Source organism: Vombatus ursinus, unplaced genomic scaffold, assembly GCF_900497805.2.
Source record: "Vombatus ursinus unplaced genomic scaffold, bare-nosed wombat genome assembly UNPS02004704.1, whole genome shotgun sequence".
NCBI classification, from domain to species: domain Eukaryota; kingdom Metazoa; phylum Chordata; class Mammalia; order Diprotodontia; family Vombatidae; genus Vombatus; species Vombatus ursinus.
In genome coordinates this window covers 489,493-512,660 of record NW_020944482.1, presented here as the reverse complement: position 1 = coordinate 512,660, position 23,168 = coordinate 489,493, and the positions used below count along the sequence as shown (strand labels likewise).

Here is a 23,168-nt window from a genome sequence, read left to right as displayed (position 1 = left end):
AATGTACCAGATTGAAAGAAAAAGAAAACCCAAAGCAAATCACTTATAAATGTTATCCAAACCGGGAGTACACAAAAAGATTGCAAAACTCCTGTGAGTCCTGTGGAAGCTCTGAATAGATACAAGCCAGAGGAGATGGAAGACATGGTGAAGTGGGAAGCAACCTGATTTGACATTCAGGGTGGCTCTGGTGTCAGAAGACACCAGAACAGATCTAAGCTGGATCTTGAGGCAGTGGAAGGGCCCTCAAGAAAGCCTAGTGTTAAGAGGGTACAAGAATCCCAGAGCATCAGAAGAAAGGCTTCAGTCCCAGGATAGCCTCATTGCCCCAGTTACAGCAAAAGAAAGGTCCCAAACATTATCTGTACAGCCCCAGCCTAATGTTGCATCCAGATAACCTGGGCCTGAACCACAGCAAGAGACAAGGTCAAACAATTCCTAGAGAAGATGGGGCCTAGTTTTAGCCTCTGTAATCAGGACCAAGAATGATCTGCACCCAAAAGTACCCATACCCAAAGTATGACACAGGTGTGGTTTAGGGGTGCTGGGAACTCTGAAGTTCAAGGGCAAGAGATGTGAGTCCTTTCTTGAAAGAATTCAAGTCAAGCCTTCTTTCAGTCAGAGATAAGGTTTATTAAAACACTGGTTGAGATGGGTGAGATTTTAAGAATCCGCACTATTGGCTGGATTTTAAGAATCTGAGCAATTTAATGGGGCAAGATGGACACTTATGTACAGTGGTCAAGGAATGGGTCTAGGTGGAATCAAAGGTGGGAAGAGGCCAGGGCAATCTGGAGGTAATAGACAATGAAGGGTTGGGCTAGGTTAGAAGTAACAGAGAATTGAAGGTTAGATAGACCATTATGAAAGGACTGTTGGAAGGATTATTTGAGGATGCCTCAGGTAAATACCAGGATTAGAGTTCAGGGGCTGAGTTCCTGGAATTCATGGGAAAATTCAAAGAGGGAAGGGGTCTGGAGCCCATGCCCCATTATACCCCCCTCAAACAAATGGGACCCAAATTCTTTTGAGATGAGGAGGTGAAGATCTTGGTTTCTGAAACTGCTTCCTGCTGACAAAGGGCATACAGCTGTCCCTGCCTTGCTGGAGTCCTGGGGAGGAGGTTGACTGGAAGGGAGCACAGGCTACATCCAGGGGACAGAGAAATAATCTAGTACCCACTGTTTGCTGCCAAGTGTAGGTGAATGGCTTGTAGTCTAGAGGACACAAACCTGACAAGCAAGTCTATAGGGCCAAAATATAGGGAGAAGTAAAAGTACAAGAGCCCCATTAAAATAATTTACATTTAACCTGATCTTGTTACTTTCTTGAAAGTTTCCATTCTGATTCCAAATTCCTTTAAGAGGATCAGATTGGGAAGTAACAGCACTTTTCCAAGTAGAAGTTTTCCACCCTTGGCCAGATTACAAAAGACTTGGGAGGATACTTAAGTAGTGATTAGGCCAAATAGGTTAATTGCACTAAAATTCTCTTCCCCAAACCAAACTGAAGATGTTAACTGATTTAATTTCAGTAATTTGGGATTTGGAATAACTACACATTCAGGTCAAAACAGCAAGATCTCACACACTTGCATTGTGCTTAAATCTTTTACTGACCACTTGCTCTGATTATAGAAATTTGCTATAAAAAGATAAAGCAGGGATAAGATTTATACTAAATATGACAGGATTAAAACATCCTTAGAATTCAGATAATTCACAGTTTTCCAACCATGCAGTATCAGTTCCACCTCATAGCCAGACTCAGGAGTAGCCAGGTGGATATCATTCCTTTGCAAAGGAACACAATGGAGAAACTGAGCCAGGAGAATCTCATCTTACACTGAGGCTAAAATTGTCCTCTTAGCTTTTCCAATATGGACCTTATTCTCTGAGTAGCTTGTGGCATTTCTCTCAGATGGTGGATTGTTGATTGTTATCATTTGATCCTCACAACAACCTGTGAAGTTGTAATTATTATTCCCATTAAGGAAGCTGAGGCAAACAGCATTCTATGTACTGTGCCACCCAGCTGCCTTGAGTATTCTGTCTTTTGACCTAGTGATACTACTGAGCATATACCTCAGAGAGATTGAAGAGAAAGGAAAAAAAATTTATGTTTACAAAAATATTTATAGCAGCTCTTTTTGTTAGAGCAAAGAATTGGAAACAAGAAGAGTGCGCATCAGTTTTGGCATAGGAATGTAATGGAATATTTCTGTGTCATACAAAATGACAAGAAGGACAGTTTCACAGAAACCTGGGAAGATTTGTATGACCTGCTGTAAAGTGAGCAGAAGTAGGAGAACAATTTATACAAAGAGAACAACACTGTTAAAAAAACAACAGCAATATTTAAAAAGTCAGATAAATACAGTGCCCAACCAGGATTCCAGAGAACATATTATGTACATATTAACTATGTACATCCTATTAGATTGATGATTGATTCAAAATGCAGAATGAGATATATTTTTTGGACTTGGCCATTAAGGAGGGCAATGTAGAAATATACTTGGCTTACAATTATGCATATTTGTTATGAGGATTTTCCTTTCCTTTTTTTTGGTCATTGTTTAAATGGGGAAGGTTGGGATGAGAGAAGAGAGAGAAAATAAGGACTTATTAATTCAAAAAATATTTTGAGAGATCTAATTTTTATATCCTTTTAACAGAGGTACTACCTTAACTAAAAACAGTCACAACTTGACTTGAAATGGGGAGGGACAGTGGTGGATGTGTCTAGATTTTTTTTTTTATTTTAGTAAAAAAACATTTTTAATATAGCCAGATTTTATCATCATTTCTGTGATAATGTTTCCAAAAGCATTTTACCTTTTAAAAATTATACTTTTGTACATATTAAGACATACTTCCTTGTCTGTTAAGCTAAGCTTTTGTTTAAGGGACTCTGTAGAGTTACCCAAGGGTACTTGACTCTATTCAGGGGTGAACCTATGGCCTCGAGGCCATATGTGACCTTTTAGGTCTTTGGACTTGGTCTTTTGACTGGGTCCAGGTTTTACAGAACAAATCCTTTTATTAAGGTGATTTATTCTGTGAAGTTTGGATTCAGTCAAAGGGCCTCACTTGAGGACCTAGGGGGCCACATGTGGCCCCAAGGTTGCAGGTTCCCCACCCTTGCATCTATATAGACCTACTTTTTCTCTTGAACTCTTTTTCCAGAAAAAACTGATGTACCAGGAAAACTATTAAGGTATAAAAAGTGTTATAAAAATCAAGGTTTTTGTTTGTTTATGTTTGTTTTTTTTTTTTACTGCAGGTATTTCCTTTGCTACTTTATTAGGTAAAATATATTTTTGTTCTTTTTTAACAGGTAACTGGCAGTGGTTAATAAATGATAGTTTAAAAAATCTCCATCTTATCTCAAATACTTCAAGACAGCATATCAAGGTACAATTATCTTTTCACACTCTTTGACTTTTAATAAGATCATGCCAGTGATTATTTTCTGTTTTTTTTTTTCTCTTGTCATATAAAGGTGCTAAATGTTTGTAGAGGCAGCTATCTGGCACCATGAATAGGGTACTATCCATGTAGTAGCCTGAATTCAGGAAGACCTGAGTTCAAATCCAGCCTCACATACTTTCTAACTGTATCACCCTGGACAAATCACTTAAATCCCTGTCTGCCTATGGTAAGATGGGTGTAGTAGTAGCACCTACTTCAAACGATTGTTGTGAAGGTCAAATGAGATCATATTTGTAAACTACTTATTACATTCCTGGTACATAGTATCTAGGGAAGTTAAGTCATTTGCCCAAGATCACACAAGCAGGCAAAGCTTGACTTGATTCCAATGCCAGCCCTCTATCTATGTGCTATACTTACTTTCCTCTTATAATTTTGTTAATATCATAATGATTATATTTGTTATAATTAATAATGTTATTATATATATGATATTCTGCCTTGATTGGTGGAACCCTGGTGTTTGCAAATGCAAATGACTTTTACAATTTTCTAGCATGATACCAGAAACTCATAGATTTATACATAGACTGTTAGATTCAGAGGGGATGTTCAAGAACATCTGTGCCAATCATAATACAGATTAGAAGTGACTTCACTAGTACTTGGATAATTTAAGTTGTCTTCCAGAATTCAATAAAGTTATCTTTCTTTTTCCTACACTTTCACTAATATGCTTCTATGTAAATATTTTGAGAGTGGAACCCTCATTTGTAGTTAACCAAGTTTTTTACATGCATAGTACAACTTGAGGTAATGAAGGCGGTGGGAAAGTAGCATGACTGAGTTAATTCATTGTTATGTTATACTTAGATTTTGAAATTGAGAGATATCTATCATCTTCGCTCCTCAAAGGGACCATTGATTACAGTAATATTTTTACTATCAGATTAGATTTTTTGATGAAATAAGACTTTTAACTCTTCAAACATGAATGGGACTTGGTCTTTAAGTTACTTTAGGCTCTTTCAAAACCCACTATTTCCATCCTGCCTGTCATCTCACTTTTTAATGTTATATGTTCCTGTGTACTTTATAAATTGTGTTTTTTTCAAATTCTATTTTAATAAAATTATTGATCTTTTAAAAATTATGTTACAAACCAGTGACTGGCACATAGGCACTTAATAAATGATTTTAGCTTGATTTCATCCATGCTTGTTTCTAGTCACACTGGCCTCCTACTTGTTTAATATATGCAAAATTCTGTTTTCTACCTCCACACTTTTGCACAGATGTTCTCCCCTATCTGGATTGTGTTCCCTTCTCACCTTAGCCACATAGAATGTATAGCTTCCTTCAGAGAGTGACTCCATTGCTATTTCCTACTCAAGGATTCATCTCGTTAGTGTTTTCTCCCTCTTGAAATTAATTTGTATTCACTCATCTATACAGTGTACATGCTGTATTCATCCAAGAGTTGTAAATTCCGTAAGAACAGAGGACTTTTTTCATTTTTGTCTTTGTGACACCTGCCCCTAACAAGTGATTTGCACATAATAGGCACTTAATAAATGTTCATTGAATTCAACTGATCACCATTCACTTCTTGAGAATGACATGTTAGGTAGAGCCAGTGTTTTTAGAGCCAGGCATTTTAAAGTAGAAGAATCTAAGTTCACATCTCAGCTCTTCGCCTTTTGGGGCTTCACTTTCCTCATTTATAAAATTAATCATTTTAGAGTGGGTTGGCAGGATTCCAGAGGACTGAGGATGATCTGTGCTACTCACTCCTTCAGGTTACAAAATGAGTCATACATTTTTGGACAAGGATAATGTGAGAATTTCTTTTGCTTCAAAATGCATATTGATTACAGATATGATATGTGTTGCCTATTTAAGATATGTATGTCCACATGGATTGTCTAAAAATAAATTACAGGGAAGCATTGATAGATTTCTGCCATCTTACTGACACCTATACAAGACTTTTTTTCCCTGGCTTTAGGGAAGTAATAGAAGCTGTGTTGAGTCTGGCTGTTCTATTCTCTTTAGAAAGAGAGGGATACTGGACTCAGATTATATCTATGTGCCCTTCTAAATATTGCTGTTCTAGGGAATGATTTTTCTTTTTTAAGGTTCAAGCTACTTTCTTGACTGTTATTATTGTTCATTTGTTCAGTTGTGTTTGATCTTTATGAACCATAATACAGCAATGCTATCATGGGGTTTTCTTAGCAAAGATACTAGAGTGGCTTACCATTTCCTTTCCCAGTGGATTAAGGCAAACAGAGGTTAAGTGACTTGTCCAGGTTCACACAGCTGGTAAATATCTGAGTTCACATTTGAATGCAGGTCTTCCTGATTCCAGGCCCAGTGATCTATCTTTGAGCCACCTACCTGCCTCACTTTTCCTGATTGCTATCACTTAAAGGAGTAATGTATAGGTATAACCCAAATAATGAAGGTAAAACCCAGAGCTGATACCCATAGGCTTGACTCTTGCCAGTGAAAAGCTAATTACACCAAAAACCATCACAAATGTTGATGCAAACCCATTTATCCATCCAAATAACAAACAGAAATTAGAGAAGTTCTTCAAATTAGAATACAACAGAAAGTACCCTAGGTAAACAGCCCTGCACTTGGAGCAGAGGTGTCTCTGCTCAACCAAAAGAGAGATCATAATCTCATCAAAAGGGAAATTTACCTAAGTCTCTGGGCAGGCAAGGTAGAAATCAAAGAAATGAGGAGCCAGCTTTCCCCTGCATATCTCCCTTTTGAAAACCATTTTTTCCCCCTCTATGGATCTCTGAAGGAAATCTAGAAGCTTATGTATCTCTCACCTAGCTAGAATGAAGAATGTTTCTGCTTACAAAACTGATTGCATCAACTCCACCTGTCCATTGAATCATCATTCTTTCCACTATCTGGAAGATTCTTATGTAAATACTCCAGGATTTGCTGGAAATCTAGGTTGTAAAAGATGGTTGGTTTTTTTTATTTTTTTCTATTTTTTTCCCTTTCACATTAGGGATGAGGGAATTGGGAGAAGAAAAGAAATGTGTGTTAATTGAAAAAATAAAATTTAAAAAAGTAAAGTGGGTCAAGCTAAATGACCTCTATACCCCTTCCAGCTATAAATCTATAATCTATTCAGGATTTTTCTGAAAAACTTTTTTTTTTCAAAACACATCTTCTCTCCTTTTACAGTATTTTCTCTTTATTGTTTTCTCACAACTCTTGACAATTCAGACATACTTGTCATACTGGTTTGACATTCCCGGAACTGAGTTGTGATCTTTCCATTTGAATGTTTTTTCTGTTGAAGTTCATTGATAAAAATGAGCTAGTTTGGGTTAATTTCTGTTTGTGATGATGGTATTTTTTCCCCTATTTTATTTCACTGGATAAGAAGAAAAATCTATTGTTTAGAATGCCTTTAATGTTTTGAGAACATTGATTCTGATGGAGAACCAATTTATCAACTCTCCAAAGAGAATCTTTTATGGTATGAGTTTGGAACATATGTGTATATATATGTATCTTAGAAAAGAATGACATCATCTTGTTTCTATTTTTATTGATTAAAAATAAAGAATCACTATGCTTATAGTCATTAATAGTACAATTATTTCTTAGTTGTCTCTTCAAGTCATATTATTGCATTAGAAGCTTTTTATAACCTCCCAGGTTTGACTTTATTTTAGGAAGCTGCTGTGTCAGCTCTGGCAGCATTGTGCAATGAATACTACCTGAATCACCAAGGAGAAGCTGATCCTGTTCTACAGGGTAAGTGATTCATATGTCTTGTCTGTTTTCTTTAATTAATACCATTAATTATCCCTGTTTAATGTACTGATAGAGAATGGAAAAAGGGGCCTTTAAACACCATCACTGTGAATTAGTATAATTATAAGCCCAACCTAGTTGTGTATAATTTTAAGGTTTACTTAATCACTAGAAAACATACTTATATAATGATTATATATATATGTATATGTATATATATGTGTGTGTGTGTGTGCGTGTGTGTGTGTGTGTGTGTGTGTATATACATATATATATATCTATATACGCGAAATATTGCCCTAGAGGGATTCAAGAGATGGGATAATACCCTTAACAGAAGGTTGCTTAATCCCAGGTAGACAGAGCAAGGGGTCTTCAGATAGACTTTAGGGAGTCTATGAACTTGAGTGGGAAATGAATGACATCTTTATTTGATGCTAAGTAGCACAGTATATTGAGCACCAGGCCTAATGTCAGGAAAACCTGAGTTCAGATCTGGCCTCAGATACTTACTAGTTGTGTCATGTGGGCAAGTCACTTAACCTCTATTTACCTCAGTTTCCTCCTCTGTAAAATGGGGACAATAATAGCACCTACCTCCCAGGATTATTGTGGGGATCAAATGCCATAAAAATTGTAAAACACTTAGCACAGCACCTGGCACATAATAAGCACTATATAAATGTTAGATATTATTATTATGAATGTAATTGGTTTCTCTTGTAATTTTATGTATTTTATTTTATGCATTTAAAAACATTATTCTGTGAAGGGGTCCATAGGTTTCACCAGAGTTACAAGGGATTCCATATCATGAAAAAAAGCTTAAGAACCCTTGCATTAGTGTCTGCTCTTGAATGAAGTTGTCAGTAATGTTAATTATTGTCAATAAATAAACTGCTGACTCAAGTTACTTCTTTTAGAACTGTGGTTTTGAATTTGAAACAATTTAAAGCACAGAGATTTCTATTTTTTTTTCTAGGAAAGTCAGTGCATGAGGAATATAATACTGTATACAAGCAAAAAGTACCATTTTCCAGTAGAATGTCCTGTGATACTTCACTCAAAGGGGAGACGGTCAGGGGTAGATTTTGTGGCTTCATTTTTTTGCTTGTGTGCTTTTGTAAGGTCCCAATTTGATAGAGAAGTATGTTTTTATAATAATAATGTCATAGTTATGTAAAGTTTTTAGCTTGTGAAGCACATTCCTCACAAATAACTTCTTTATAGGTTCATAAATTTAAAGCTGAGTGACACCTTAAAAATAATCTAGTTCCACCCTCTTGTTTTCCTCATGAGGAAACTGAAGGCCAGAGATGAGAAATGACTTACTCAAAGTCATACAGGCAGTGTTTCAGAGGTGGAATTTTACCACAAGTCCTCTGATTCCACTATACCACCTTGTCTGTAAGATAGGTAGTTTAAGCATTCTTTCATATCAGGAAACTAAAGTCCAAAAGGGTTGTGACTTGGATTGCTACCAGGTAGCAGACTTGGGACTGCAATGTGATCATTTTGACTCGAAGTCCAGTGTCTTTTCCATTGCATTACACTACTCGTATTGCTTTACATTGTGTCATTTGTAGGTAGAAGAGTTTTGCTGTGTTCATGTGGTTCAGAGTAAGAAGTAACCTTTTCAAGTAGTTGGTGATTATGGCTCTAAATTATTACCTCTTACCAACTTTTTGTGCCTCCTGTCTTTATGGTTTGAAAGTGTTTAGGGTGATTTTTTCATGGAATTTGGGAAAGGTTGGGTAGGGTTTTGCTCATGGAATTGGGGAGATGTTGGAAGAGGACTTAAAGTTAAGCAACTTTTGCCATTTAGTTGGAAAACCATTTGTCTGGCCATTTCTTGGGCATGAATATGTGTGAGAATGATGAGAAAATACATGATTGTTAGACAAGTAAATTCAGTGCACATCAATCTACTTTTTCTTGAGAATTTACCATATACAAAACATTTTTTTGTGTGTGTTGTGAAGGGGATGCAAAAAACATAAAACTACATAACTATCCTCAAGTATTTTATAATGTAATAGGAGTCAAGGCTTGAAAATACAAAATATTAAGTATCTTCTTCAGGAGCTTACCCTCTCTTATATTGGGGAAGACTTGCTACCTTCACTGAAAATTAAATAGTGTAAAACACTTAAATCTGCTTAAATTTTGCATGCATGGTTTTGACCAGTGGTTTCTAAAGTACTGGCCCCTAAGGGGCCATAGTATGACCCCAAATAGTCATGTTCTCAACAAATTGGAGGGTGGCAAGAAAGGCTTAAATCTGACCTCTCCAGAAAATAATCAGATCTTGGATTTATCTCTAATACATTTATCTTTTACCCAGCATAACCCAACATTCCCTATTTCATCCTCTCTTCTGCCAAGCAAGTAGGCAGTCTCCCTCCCTCTTCTTATACTTTACATCAAGTTCCATAGGGCTGTTATGATGTAACTATATCCCAATCACTCATAGCAGTAGCTCCATAGGTGACATTGTGAAAATTCTTCTCAGTTTAATAACATACCCACCTTCTGTCCCCTAGTTCAATTTATGACTGTGGGAGGTGCTCTTCAGAGAATGAGCTCAAACTCTAAGGCAATGATCCCTGAGTAAAGGCCTTCTCCATCTTTGGATAAGACACAAGTCTTTGTGTCACACAGCATGAACAGACATAGTTTACAGTCTACATTTCAGATCTTATTATGTTACTTCTCCTTTCAAAACCCACTTCTCTGCAAAATTTCCTTTTTTCTTTTGAGGTCTCTGTCATCCTTTCAGTCAAGAAGATTTACAGACTTGGTTTCATTCTTGACTCCTCATTTTCGTTCAACCCACAAGTATCCAAATAGTTGCCAAACCTTGCCATTTCTTAGTTGACAGTGTCTCTCAGATACTGGCAAAGATGAAGGAATAAGAGGAAGCAATACAGGTTAACTGTCTCTAACAGCTCCACTGAAGATTGATGAAGAGCATCAGACTGAGTGATGATTCAAAAATCCAAGGAGAAACCATAGTAAGTAATTTTTTCAGCCAAAGTTATCAGAGGAGATAGCCAGTAGAAAGATCTTTGGGCAATAGGATGGAGGACCATCCACTGAAGTCCATATAAAACCTTCAGGCATATTGAACCTTTGTGTGTGTAATGGATTTGGATGGGGCAGGGTAATAGAGGTGAACATTTAGCTTTGTCATTCAGACTGCAGATCAGGACTATGGATTCAGTACAGAGATTTTGATTTGCTTGCTGCTAAGTAGAACCTGGAATAACGACAAAGAAGAATAGAAGCTAGGGCCTGCAGAGAAGGGAATGCAGACTCATCGATGAGCCTATGGATCTATCACTCTGACCCTGAGCAGTATCTCAGGTTAAGCTCAGATATCTGGGCTAGAGCTTCCATCTCAGTGACCAGAGCATTGACTAGAGGAAAGTCTGCAGTTCTGTTGCAGTTACTTGCCTGAACTGCCACAGAGGTCCTTAATGGTTATATGTGTGTGGCTCAATAGCTGGAGATAATAGCGTGAAGACCCAGAAAATATGGAACAGGACCAAACAAGGGCCCAGTAGTCCCTCCAAAAGTGTGAAAATCCAGGCCCTAACACAAAGTCTCAATTCAGGTATTAAGAATGGAAGAAAAAGTAATCACAGAAAGATAAGGATAAATAGCCATTATGGAGCCTGAGGCACCCAAAACAAATACTCAGAAGAGAATAATTCCCCAAAGTATGTAAGCAAAGCCTAAAATTAAAATATAGCTTAGCCATATGATTAACTAGAATTCCTGGGAGAAATTAAGAGTTTAAAAATATTATAAATGAGTGCTATAGAGAAAAGAATGTGAAAAGAAATGAGAGTTCTAGAGGATAGGACTTTGATGGAGAATTAACAGGTAATTACAAAAGGTGTGAAACCTTACCCAAGTCAATAGATTTGTTGAAAATTAGAGTGGATCTAACTGAAATTAATGAATTCTCAATGAAACAAGAAATGTCAAAGTACAAAGAATGAAAAAAAAGGAGAAAATTTAAGCCATCTGATATAAAATACAACTCTTCTGGAAAATATTTCAGGGAGAAAAAATTCTAATGATTATTAGACAGCTTGAAAGCCATGACGAAAACCAATGCCTGTAAACCATATTTGGAGAAATCATGAATGAAAACTGTCCAGATATATTAGAATCAGAGGGAAAGTGAAAATAGAACATCATAACCCAAATCTAGAATTTTCATATAAAGGGAAAAAATAAACAAGTGGGTGCATACATGTACATACATATTTATATATATAGACATACATATATATGTTACAACCTGGAATAATTTACCCAGAAAAATTTATAATCCTATAGGGGAAAAAATGGATCTTTAATGAAATAGAAGACTTCAAAACAATGTTGATAAAATAACCAAAGCTGAGTAGATACTTTGGAATGTAAACATAGGAATAAAAAAAAACAAACAAACCGTAAAAAAGGTAAATATGTGTGAGCAGTTGGAAGCAATCATAAACAAGGATGAAGTATTTATATTTAAGTAGCATAGAAAAAAATAGTGTATCCTAAGAGTATGAAAATCATCATGGCCCATAGGAATTAAAGAAGACAAAGGGCCCAAGATCCATAGGCATATTTATGTAGGGATTAGTGGCCCCTTTTACTGTTTGAATTTTATACCACTGCTGTAATACATGGTCAATTTTGCCTGAAGATAAAATGCATACCATCTGTTTGGTTCATTCTAATTTTCAGAGAGTTTGTACTTCTTGGGACAGACTGCTAATTCATTTTCCAGTTTTTTCCTCCATAGGTCTCATTTCTTTTACAATTTTTTCCTCAACCACTGTCATTTCATTTATTTTTAAAAAAAAATTTGTAACTCTCTTAATCTCCTGCTTCATCTTTGCTAATTGAGTTCTACCCAGAGTCGTAGTCATAGTTGTTTTCTTGTTTGATGTTTGTGTCTTGAAGTTTTGCTGTTACCACAATAGCTCATTATGATTGTGTCATTCATTCATTCATTTATTTATTTTGCCTTTCTTCTAGCCTGTTTGCTGATTTTCGTCTTGATATTTGGCCTAGAAGGAAAATCTAGGCTGCTTTCCTAAAGTATTAAGTGTTATATTATTCTAGGGTCCCAGGGACATTCTAAGAACTTGTAAGCTTTCAGTGTTTCTAAAGTGTTCTGATCCAGGACAAAGTCTGACTACTGCCCTGATTAGTCTATGCCCTGCAAGTTCCTGATATTGGATTAGGTCTGAACAATGAAGTGCTGCTGGACTTGGCCCTAATTAGCCATCTGAGAAACTCTGTCCGTTCAGAGTAATGGAATTATAGGCTCCCCTTTGTTTTGAGATTCTTGAAAAGAACTGCTATAAATATTTTTGTATATATAGGTCCTTTTCCTTTTTTTTTTTAAAATCTCTTTTGAGATACAAACCTAGTAGTGGTATTGCTAGGTCAAAGTATATGCGTGGTTTTATAGGCCTTTGGGAATAGTTCCAAATTGCTCTATGTAATCAGTTCATAACTCTGCCAGTAGTGCATTAGTGTCTCAGTTGTCTCACATCCCATCTAAAATTTGTCATCTTCCTTTTCTGTCCTGTTAGCCAACCTAATAGGTATAAGGTAGTACCTCAGAATTGTTTTAATTGCATTTCTCTAATCAATCGTGATTTAAAGCATTTTTTCATGTGGCTATAGATAGCTTTGATTACTTCATCTTAAAACTGACTCTTCATATCTTTTGAGCATTTGTCATTTGGGGAATAGTTCTTATTTTTTATAAATTTGACTCAGTTCTCTATATATTTGAGACATGAGGCCTTTATTAGAGAAACTTGCTTCAAAATTTTTTCACAGTTATGATTGCTAACTATATTTCCCTCCATCCTATTTACGCCCTTGTTTATTCTATTCTTTCTCTCCTTTCACCTTGTCCCTCCTCAAAAGTGTTTTGCTTCTGACTACCACCTCCCCCAATCCACCCTCCCTTCTTTCAGTACCTCTCGCTTCTCTTATCCCTTTCCTCTGCTATTTTCCTATAGAGTAAAATTTATCTTGCAGATAATTTTACAGAAATTTATCTGTGCCCAATTCAGTGTATATGTTATTCCCTCTTTGAGCCACTTTCTGATGCGAGTAAGGTTCAGATGTTCCCTGCCTGTTCCCACATCTTCCCCCTAACTGTAAAAGCTCTTTCTTGCCTTTTTTATGTGAGATAATTTACCCCATTCTACCTCTCTCTTTCCATTTCTCCCGGTGCATTCCTTTTCTCACTCTTTACTTTAATTTTTTTAGATATCATCCCATCATATTCAACTCAAACCTGTGCCCTCTGTCTATATATACTCCTTCTAGCTGCCCTAATAATGAGAAGGTTCTTATGAGTTACAAGTATCATCTTCCCATGTAGGAATGTAAACAGTTTAGCTTTATTAAGTCTCTTATGATTTCCCTTTTCTATTTCCCTTTCTATGCTTCTCTTGAGTCTTGTATTTTTCTGATAATATCCCCTTCTTCATTTCTTACAATATTCCATATTCCATCACAATCGTATCCCACAACTGGTATCCCACAACAAGGGATACCCCTTAAGTTTTTAATTCTTTGCCACAACAAAAAGAGCTGATTAAATATTTTTATACTAATGTGTCTTTACCACCCTCCCCTTGATTTCTTTGGAATACAGACATAGAAGGAGTATTGGTGGGTCAAAGTATATGCACAGTTTTATAACTCTTTGGATATATTTCCAAATTGTTCTCCAGAATGGTTGTTACTAGTTCACAGTTCCACGAAGAGTGCATTAGTGTACCTATTTCTCCACATCACCTCTAGCATTTGTCATTTTCTTTTCCTGTTATGTGAGCCGATTAATCTGATGAGTGTGAAATGGTATCTCAGAGTTGTGCTAACTTTCATTTCTTTAATTATTAATTATTTAGAGAATTTTTTCTTATGACTATTGAGAGCTTTGATTTTTTTCTTCTGAAAACTGACTGTTCATAGTTATTGACCATTTATCAATTAAGGAGTGGCTCTTATTTGTATAAATTTGACTCAGTTTTGAGAAATGAGATCTTGATCAAAGAAACTTGGTGTAAATTTTTTTCTGAGTTTTGTGCTTTCATTCTACTTTTGGCTATGTGAAATTGAAAATTGATACCCCACTTTATTTTATATTAACTTTTGATTGTGAATCAATGGAATCAGTACTTATGGATTATTAGAGTTAGATTTAATTGTATAGGTCTTAATACTGGAGTTTATAAGAGTTTAACTTTCTCATTTCTTTGGATTACATCCTGTACTCAATCTATCTTGTCCCCAACGGAAGGAGCGAGGATGAGTCAGTGTGGTCATATGTTCTGCATAGTCAAAAGCCTAGCACCAGACCACTCTGGTGTAGGGGATTGCTTACCACAGGACTTTTCAGAGGATGCTGACTAGCTCTGTGTTTTCCCTGTTGCCCGGGATTTTGGAAATCCCCTTTTGCAAGTCATCAAGATTATGCCAAATGTAAGCCCACCCTAAACTTTTACCAACTATATAAAAGACTGTTCTGTTTGCTCTAATGTGTTTCTGGTCACTGAGACGCCATTGATTTCTATTATTGGCAACTGCTAGCTTTGCTAATAAATAGATTATGCTTAGCACTTAGTGGCTCGGATTCTCTTCATGACAGATTTTTATTGTGACAGCTGCAATGGTTTTATCTGTTCAAAACCTTTGTGATTTTATGTAATCAAAATTATTCATTTTATCTCCCCTCATCCTATCTTCTCGGTCATGAACTCTTTCCCTATCTAAAGATCGGACAGGCAATTTTTTTTCATATTCCCTTAATCTGCTTATACTATCACCTTTTGTGTCCAAATCATGTAGCCATTTTGAGCTTATCTTGGTATATGGTGTGAGATATTGGTCTGTATTTTTGTCAGACTGCTTTCCAATTTTCTGAGCTGTTTTGGTCAAATAATGAGCTCTTGCTCCAATAGTTAAAATCTTTAGGTTTACAAAAAACTAGGTTACTGTGGTCGTTTACATCTATATATTGTGCATCTAATCTATTCCTTTAATTAGTCACTCTGTTTGTTATCTAGTACCAAATTGTTTTGATGATTACGACTTGGCAGTGTAGTGTAAGATTTGGTACTACTAGGCCACCTTCCTTCCATTTTTTGTTCATTGAATTCCTTGATATTCTTGACTTGATTCCTCCAGTTGAATTTTGTTCTTTTTTTTTTCTTTCTGCCTCTATAAAATAGTTCTTTGGTAGTTTGATTGGTATGGCACTGAATAAATAAATTAATTTAGATAGTGTTATAATTTTTATCTTTTTTTATTATATTGGCTATGAACAATTAATATTTGGCCAGTTGTTTAGATCTGTCTTTAATTGTGTGAAGAGTGTTTTGTAATTGTGTTCATATGGTTCCGTTGTATGTCTTGGCAGGTAGACTCCCAAGTATTTTATGCTATCTGGAGTTATTTTAAATGAAATTTCTCTTTCCATCTCTTCTTGTTGGGTATTGTTGGGAAAATATGGAAATCTGATTTTTTTATATACTACATGTTTGCTAAAGTTGTTAATGGTTTCAATTTTTTTTAGTTAGTTCACTCAGGTTCTCATATCATCTGCAAGGAGTAATGGTTTGTTTCCTTTGTGACTATTCTTATTGCTTCAACTTCTGTTTCTTGTCTTACTGCTAAAGCTAGCATTTCTAGTACAATATTGAATTATAATGATATGATAATTAACATCTGCTTTATCTTTGATCTAATTGAAAAGAATTTTAATTCATCCCAATTGCAGAAAATACTTGTCTTGTTTTTAGATAGATATTACTTATCATTTGAAGAAAAGCTCTATCTATTCCTGTGTTTGCTAGTGTTTTTAATAGGAATCAGTGTTGTGTTTTTTTTAAATGCTTTTTCTGTATCTATTAATATAATCATAAGATTTTTGTTGTTTTTATTTTTAATGCAGTCCTAATATTGGACAAAGCCCCACATTCCTGATATAAATCCCAACTGGTCATAGTGTGAGAAGTCTGAATTATTATGGTATTAAAAGATAAAATAGGGGCAGCTAGGTGGTACAGTGGATAGAGCACTGGCCCTGGATTCAGGAGGACCTGAGTTCAAATCCGGCCTCAGACACATAACACTTACTAGCTCTGTGACCCTGGGCAAGTCACTTAACCCCATTGCCTAGACAAAAAAAAAAAAAGAAAGAAAAGAAAAGAAAAAAAAAGATCAAATGTTGCTGATATTATACAATACTTTACATACATTTTATGCATTTCTAAACTTTTTCTGTGTTGTCTGTTGGTCTTTGCCTATTGTCTGTGGATTCTGCAAAACTCCCCCCAAATTCCCATTTAATTTCTTTTGCCCACCTGTGATATCAAAACAATGATGGGGGAAGTCATGGTGTGGAAGGGATAACTGTATTTTTAGTATTGATACTACTTCATTGTCTCTGGTACCTTTTAGCAAAATGTAGTTTCCCCAATTATCTCTTTTAATTAGGTCTATTTGTGCTTTTTTGTTTTGTCTGAGATCTTGATTGCTACTCTTTCATTTTTGACTTCAGCTTAAACATAATAGATTCTGCTCTAGACCCTTATTTTAATTCTTGGTCTATCTTTCTGTTTTGCGTGTCTCATATACATTATATTGGTAGATTCTGTTTTCTTATCTATTCTAATGTCCACTTCCATTTTGTGGGTGAATTAATACATTCACATTCACAGTTGTGATCACTGAGTATTTCTTTCCATTTTATTCTCTTATATTTATCCTTGTCTTTTCTTATTCTGTCTCCTCCTCAAAAATCTATACAGCTTTTGATCATTACCTTAATCTTCCCTCCCTCTTTCCCCCCAACCCTTTTTTTTTTTTTGAGTCCCTTCTTTTGCTACTTCCATGTTAGGTAAGATGAATTCCTATGCCCAACTGTATATGAATGTGTATATGTGTGTTTGTATATATGCATATATGTGTATATATAATGAATATGTATTCATATTTCCCTCTTTGATCTGATGCAGATGAGAGTGAGTTTTAAGTATTGCCTCCTTCACTCCATTTTCCCTTCCATTGTAAAAACTTACTTGCATGCCTCTTTTGTGTCAGATAATTTTCACCATTATTCCCCTTCCCTCCCACCTTCTCCCAATGCATCCCTTTTCTTACCCTTCCATTCTATTTTTGAGATCATTCCAACATAATTGATTTACACCCATGCCATCTGTCTAAATAGACTTTTTTCAGTTTTCATAATAATAATGTTTCTTAGGAAATATAGTATAGGAATATAAAAAGTTTCACCTCATTAAATCCCTTTTGATTTCTCTTTTCATGTTTACTTTTTTATGCTTTTTTTTAAATCCTATATTTGAATGTCAGATTTTCTCTTTAGCTCTAGTTATTTCATTAGGAATGTTTGAAAGTTCTCTCTCTCTCTTTTTTTTTTTCAAATATTCTTTTTTTTTCCCCTGTAGGATTATACTAATTTTTGCTGGGTAAGTTATTCTTGGTTGTAATCCTAGCTCCTTTAACTTCCAGAATATCATATTCCAAGTCCCTCTGTTCCTTTAACAGGGTTGCTGCTAAATCTTGTGTGATCATGACTGTGGCTCTACATATTTGAATTATTTCTTTTTTGGCTACTTGAAGTATTTTCTCCTTAACCTGGGAGCTCTGGAATTTGGCTATCATATCCCTAGGAGTTTTCCTTTTAGGAGATTATTGATAGATTCTTTCAGTTTGTATTTTGCCTTCTTTATTTTTGCTACCCTGGCAATTTTCTTTTTACACTTTCTTGAAATGTAATGTCTACACTTTTTTTTTTCCCATCATGGCTTTCAGGTATTTCAATTTTTTTTTTTTTTTTTTTTTTTTTGGCGAGGCAATTGGGGTTAAGTGACTTGCCCAGGGTCACACAGCTAGTAATTGTCAAAGTGTCCAGTGTCTGGTCTGAGAACAGATTTGAACTCAGGTGCTCCTGACTCCAGGGCCGGTGTTCTATCCACTGCGCCACTTAGCTGCTCCTTAATTCAATAATTCTTAAGTACTTGCCCCTTGGTTTGTTTTTTTTGGCCAGTTGTTTTTCTGAAATTTCAGACTGTTTATTTTTCATTTTCTTGACTTTGTTTTATTGTTTATTGAAGTTTCATGTAATCATTGACCTCTTCTTGACCAGTTCTAATTTTTAAGAAGTTACTTTCTTCAGTAATGTTTTGAATTTCTTTTATCAAGTTGTTAATTTTTTAAATTTTCTTGCATTGTTCTCTTTACTTCTCCCAGTTTTTCCTCTCTCACTCTTATTTGATTTTTCTTTTGCTCTCTTTTATCTCTTTCTTTAGCTCTTTTTAGGAATTCTTGTTGGGCTTGTGTCCAGTCTGCATTTTTCTTTGATGCTTTGCAAGTATGTATTTTCAAGTAGTTTCTTTTGAATTTCTATCTTGAGCCTCCTGTCACAGTAGAAGCTTTTTATGGTTGTTCTTTTTTGTTCTTTTTTGCTCATTTTTGTAGCCTACGTCTTGACTTTGAACTTTATGTTAGAGTTTGGCTCTGCTTATTTCTGGAGAGGATGCCTGGCCTGAGTTTCATTCTGTGGCTCAATCTGGGAGATTCTGGGTTTTTCATGGTTCCAGGGTGGTATGATCTGTGGAGAAGTGTGTTCATTGCCCTCTTGGTCTGTGGTCAGATCCTTACACAATTAGGTTTCCTGATCCCTCATGACTGTGACTGATCCTTTCTGCCTTGGAATTGCAACCTGGAACTGGGTAATAGGCTACAGAGCTGCCAAGTGGCACCAGATACTATGCCTAGTGCTAGCGTAGGGGTTCCCTGGAATCTCTTTCTGACCAGGTGTTCTCTCCCTTTGCTGTCGCTGTGTGTTGTTAGTGCCCAGTGTTCCTGTTGCTGCTGCTGCTGCTGCTACAGCTGCTGCCTCTGATGCCCACAGCAGGTGTGACTTCTGCCAGCCCACATCCTAGTGTCTGCAGTACTCTCTGTTTATATAAGCTCTCCTGGGCTGGAACAGTGAGTCACTCTGTCTCTTTGTTGGCTTTTATACCCAGAATTCATTGTTCCTGCTATGGTTTTGTTGAAGTTTGGGGGGAAATTTGGCAGTTGGGAACTTTCACTCTGGCATCTTTTTTCTTTCTCTACTTACATGCTAGTTTGAAAAAAAATAAGGAAACTAGATTATATTTGAAGACATTATAGAAAATGAATTAATATAAATACCATCTGCATTGAATATGTATTTTTCCAGCATAGGAAGATCAGGTACTTTTGATTATGGTATGGCACTGTATTTTGCTTGAGTTGGCCAGTCCCCTGCTTCCATGAGTTGAGCAGGTTTTTCAGCCATTGGGTCTTGTTTCTATCACATTAAGCCAGGTCATTTATTTAAACTGATATTTCTTGTTGGACTTTGAAGGTCACTTGGCACTAGGCCATCTATGCTTTGTGGGTCAGTCTGTTGGATTTGGATTAACAGCTGTAGTCTCTATCATCTGCCACTGCTGTCCAGGTTAGGTGTTAACTATCTTTTTTCAGTGGATTATTACTATGCTCTTTCATCAAAGGCAAAAACCCTTAACCTTCTTTTGGCAGGAGCCACTCCTCTTTGACACCCTCAGGCCCTTGGTTCCTAAATTTCCCACCTACTGGCAGAAGGTTGGATAGGGATATAGTTCAGAACAAGGTTCCCTTTATGAAGTCTCCACCCTTAGTTATGGTAATTTTACAGTTACATTTTCCATGTAGCTTTAGCAGTTTTGTTGGAAGAGTACCTAGAAACTAGTGACTTGTCTTTTCTATCTTTTTCCCAAGCATTTGAACTCTTCCAAGTTTCAAGTATCCTTCTTAGATTTGGAATGCTTTCTTTACATCTGAAAGACTTTTGCATTTCACTGTCTTAACTTCAGCTTCATTGAAGTTTAAATGAGGCACAACCTCAAACAAGTATTACTATCCTTATTTCAAGAGGAAAAAACTTAGGCCCCAAAACTTTTCTGTGTTTCCATAGCTCTTGTCTAGAGGAGTTGAACCCAGCTCTTCTACAGTGCTCACATGCTCTTCTTATAGTTCTTCTTACGATGTTTTTTTTTTCCTGTTAATATATTATAGAGATAATAGTATATTCATAAAGCTGTAATGATAACAAATATAATTCGCCAAACCTAAAGTGAAGGAGTTCTTGAATACATTTATGTAAGGGTCTTTTCTTCCAGTATCAGAGCAAGGTCATCGAGTCAGATCTGAACCTAAATATTATAAAGCTTTTTTTCAACATTATTATTTATTCAGTCTTTGTTTAGATGGTATCAAGCGTATCACCTCTTGAGGCAATCAACCATTTTTCTTTTTGTAAATCTATGTGTCACATTGCTTCTGTTTTTGCCTCTCTCTTTCTCACTACCCCATTGCTTTTCTTCCTCTTTTTTTACTTTTCTTTACCAGTTTCCTCTCATTTGCTTTATATGTTATGAATTCCAAGCTTCAAAATCCCTTATTACTTGACTTTAACTCTTTTTCAATAAATATGTCCAGTGTGTTCCTTGACTTATTGCTCCAACCATTATTGCCATCATTTATTCATCACTATGATTCGATTTTCAGATACTTTACATTTTTTATATCTCTAGCATTAAATATCACAGTGGAATTAGAATCTTTTGTTGACATCCATTGTAATGTTTTAATGGTTAATGATCCTATTTGATCTCTCTGGGTGACTAGAAAGATTCTTTGACACTTTATCTGCCATCTTCTTCATCTTAATCCATTACAACCTAAAAATATTTGAGATTCTTTGAAAATAAGGATGAAAGGAAAATTTGGACTCTTTTTTTCTGTAAAAGTTGGAATTTCTATAGAAAGTATTTATAACTTGACAAAATTGAAAACTGTGCATATATCCAGCCTACTTATTTCACTTATGGAAATATTTGTCTTAGAATCTACCCCTCAGTAAACATTAAGTACCTATTATGAGCCAGAAACTGTACTGTATGTTGAGGATATAAAGACAAAAGTGAAACAATCTAAAGAATTAATGAAAATACCCCAGATAGCCTATCCCATTTCCTCCCTAATCTAGTTCAAACTTGATATGTTGTGGCAGCTAGATGGTAAGCTGTCTTCCCTTCTCCTTCTATACGATCTTCTTTGGTGACCTTATCAACTTCTGTGGATTCACTTATCTATGATTAGGTGTTTTTCAGATCTATTAAACTATATAGTGTGTTGAAAAGAGCACTGGACTTCAGCCTTGTATAGTTACTAAATATTTGATCCTGGGCAAGTCACTTAATCCCCACTTCCTCAGTTTTTCCATCTGTAAAATGGAGATAACAATAGTACTTACCTCTTAATATTGTTATCTCCATTTGAGGATAAAATACAATATTTGTAAAACATTTTGCAAACCATAAACCACTATATAAATTCTATGTATTATTATTTATTATTTTTATGTTATTATTATGTATTTATCCAGCCCTAACCTCTCTTTTGAATTCTAGTCTTTCTTCTACATTCACTTTTCAGACATCTCAAACTGTACGTGCCAGAGATCTCAAACTTGATATGTCCAAAACATAACTTTTTATCTTTCCCCCAAAACCTTCCCCTTTTCCAAACTTTCCAGTTATTTTTGAGGGCCCCATCCGTCGTCTAGGCTCACAACTTTGGTGTCCTCTTCATATCCTCACTTGGACTTATCCCACTGATCCATTCTATTGCTCAAGTCTTGCTGTTTCTGCTTTTACAGTATCTCATATATGTCCCTTTCTCTCCACTAACACTGCCTGATACTACCCTGGAACAGGCAGTCATCAATGACCTCATGCCTAGACAATAGTCTTTTTGCACATTCTCCTTCTCTCATCTCCCCCTTCTACAATTCATCCTCCTCTTAGCTATCAAGCTGATCTCCTTAAAGTGACGATCTATCCATATTACTCCCCTTACCCCTGGTACAGACACATACACACACACACACACTCTCTCTCTCTCACTCACTCAGTTAACTCCAGTGGCTCCCTGTTACCTCTGGGATCAAATGGAAAATTCTCTGCTTTTTAAAGCCTTCTCCAACCTGGCTTATTCTTGTCTATCCTGTCACCTTAACACTTAATTCCCTACCACGTACTTTATGATCTAACAAACTTCATAGTTCTTTCTTTGGATGTGGATAGCATTTGAAGATGTCTGAGATCCTTGCATTGCTGAGAAAGGTTAAGTCTATCAATATTAGTCATCGCACAACATGGCTGTTACTGTGTACAACTTTCTCCTGGTTCTACTCACTTCATTCAGCATCAGACCATACAAGTTTTTCCAGGTTTTTCTGAAGTCTGCCTGCTCATCATTTCTTACAGCACAATAGTATTCCATTACATTCAGATACCACAACTTGTTCAACCATTCCCCAATTGATGAGCTTCTTCCCAATTTCCAATTCTTCGCCACCACAAAAAGAGCTGCAATATTTTTGTACATGTGGGTCCTTTTCCCATTTTTATGATCTTTTTGGGATATAGCCCTGCTGGGTCAAAGTGTATGTACATTTTTATAGTCCTTTGGGCATAGTTCCAAATTGCCCTCTAAAATGGTTGAATCATTTCTCAGTTCTACCAACAATGCATTAGCGTTCCAATTTTCTCACATCTTCTCCAGCATTTATCATTTTCCTGTTTCGTCATGTTGGCCAAACTGATAAGTGTGGTGTGGTACCAGGGACTTGGTTTTTATTGTTGTTGTTTTGTCCTTTCTTTGATTCCCACCTCTTAGCCCTGTGCCTGGAATATAATAGTAGGCCCTTAATGAATGCTTGATGATGATGATGAAGATTGACCTTATCATAAGTATCTTGAGTTTCAATCTTACTTCTGACATTTCCTAGTGTTATGACAGTGG

At 35.9% G+C, this 23,168-nt stretch overlaps 1 protein-coding gene across 1 annotated transcript in view; it reads left to right on the top strand.

The window, feature by feature from the left end:
- TBCD (tubulin folding cofactor D) overlaps positions 1 to 23,168 on the top strand; it is a 445,631-nt gene that overhangs the window by 302,368 nt on the left and 120,095 nt on the right. Inside the window, exons 23-24 of the mRNA XM_027840857.1 lie at positions 3,340 to 3,416; positions 7,145 to 7,226. Coding sequence (XP_027696658.1) covers positions 3,340 to 3,416; positions 7,145 to 7,226 — 159 coding nt within the window. The remainder of the gene's footprint in view (positions 1 to 3,339; positions 3,417 to 7,144; positions 7,227 to 23,168) is intronic.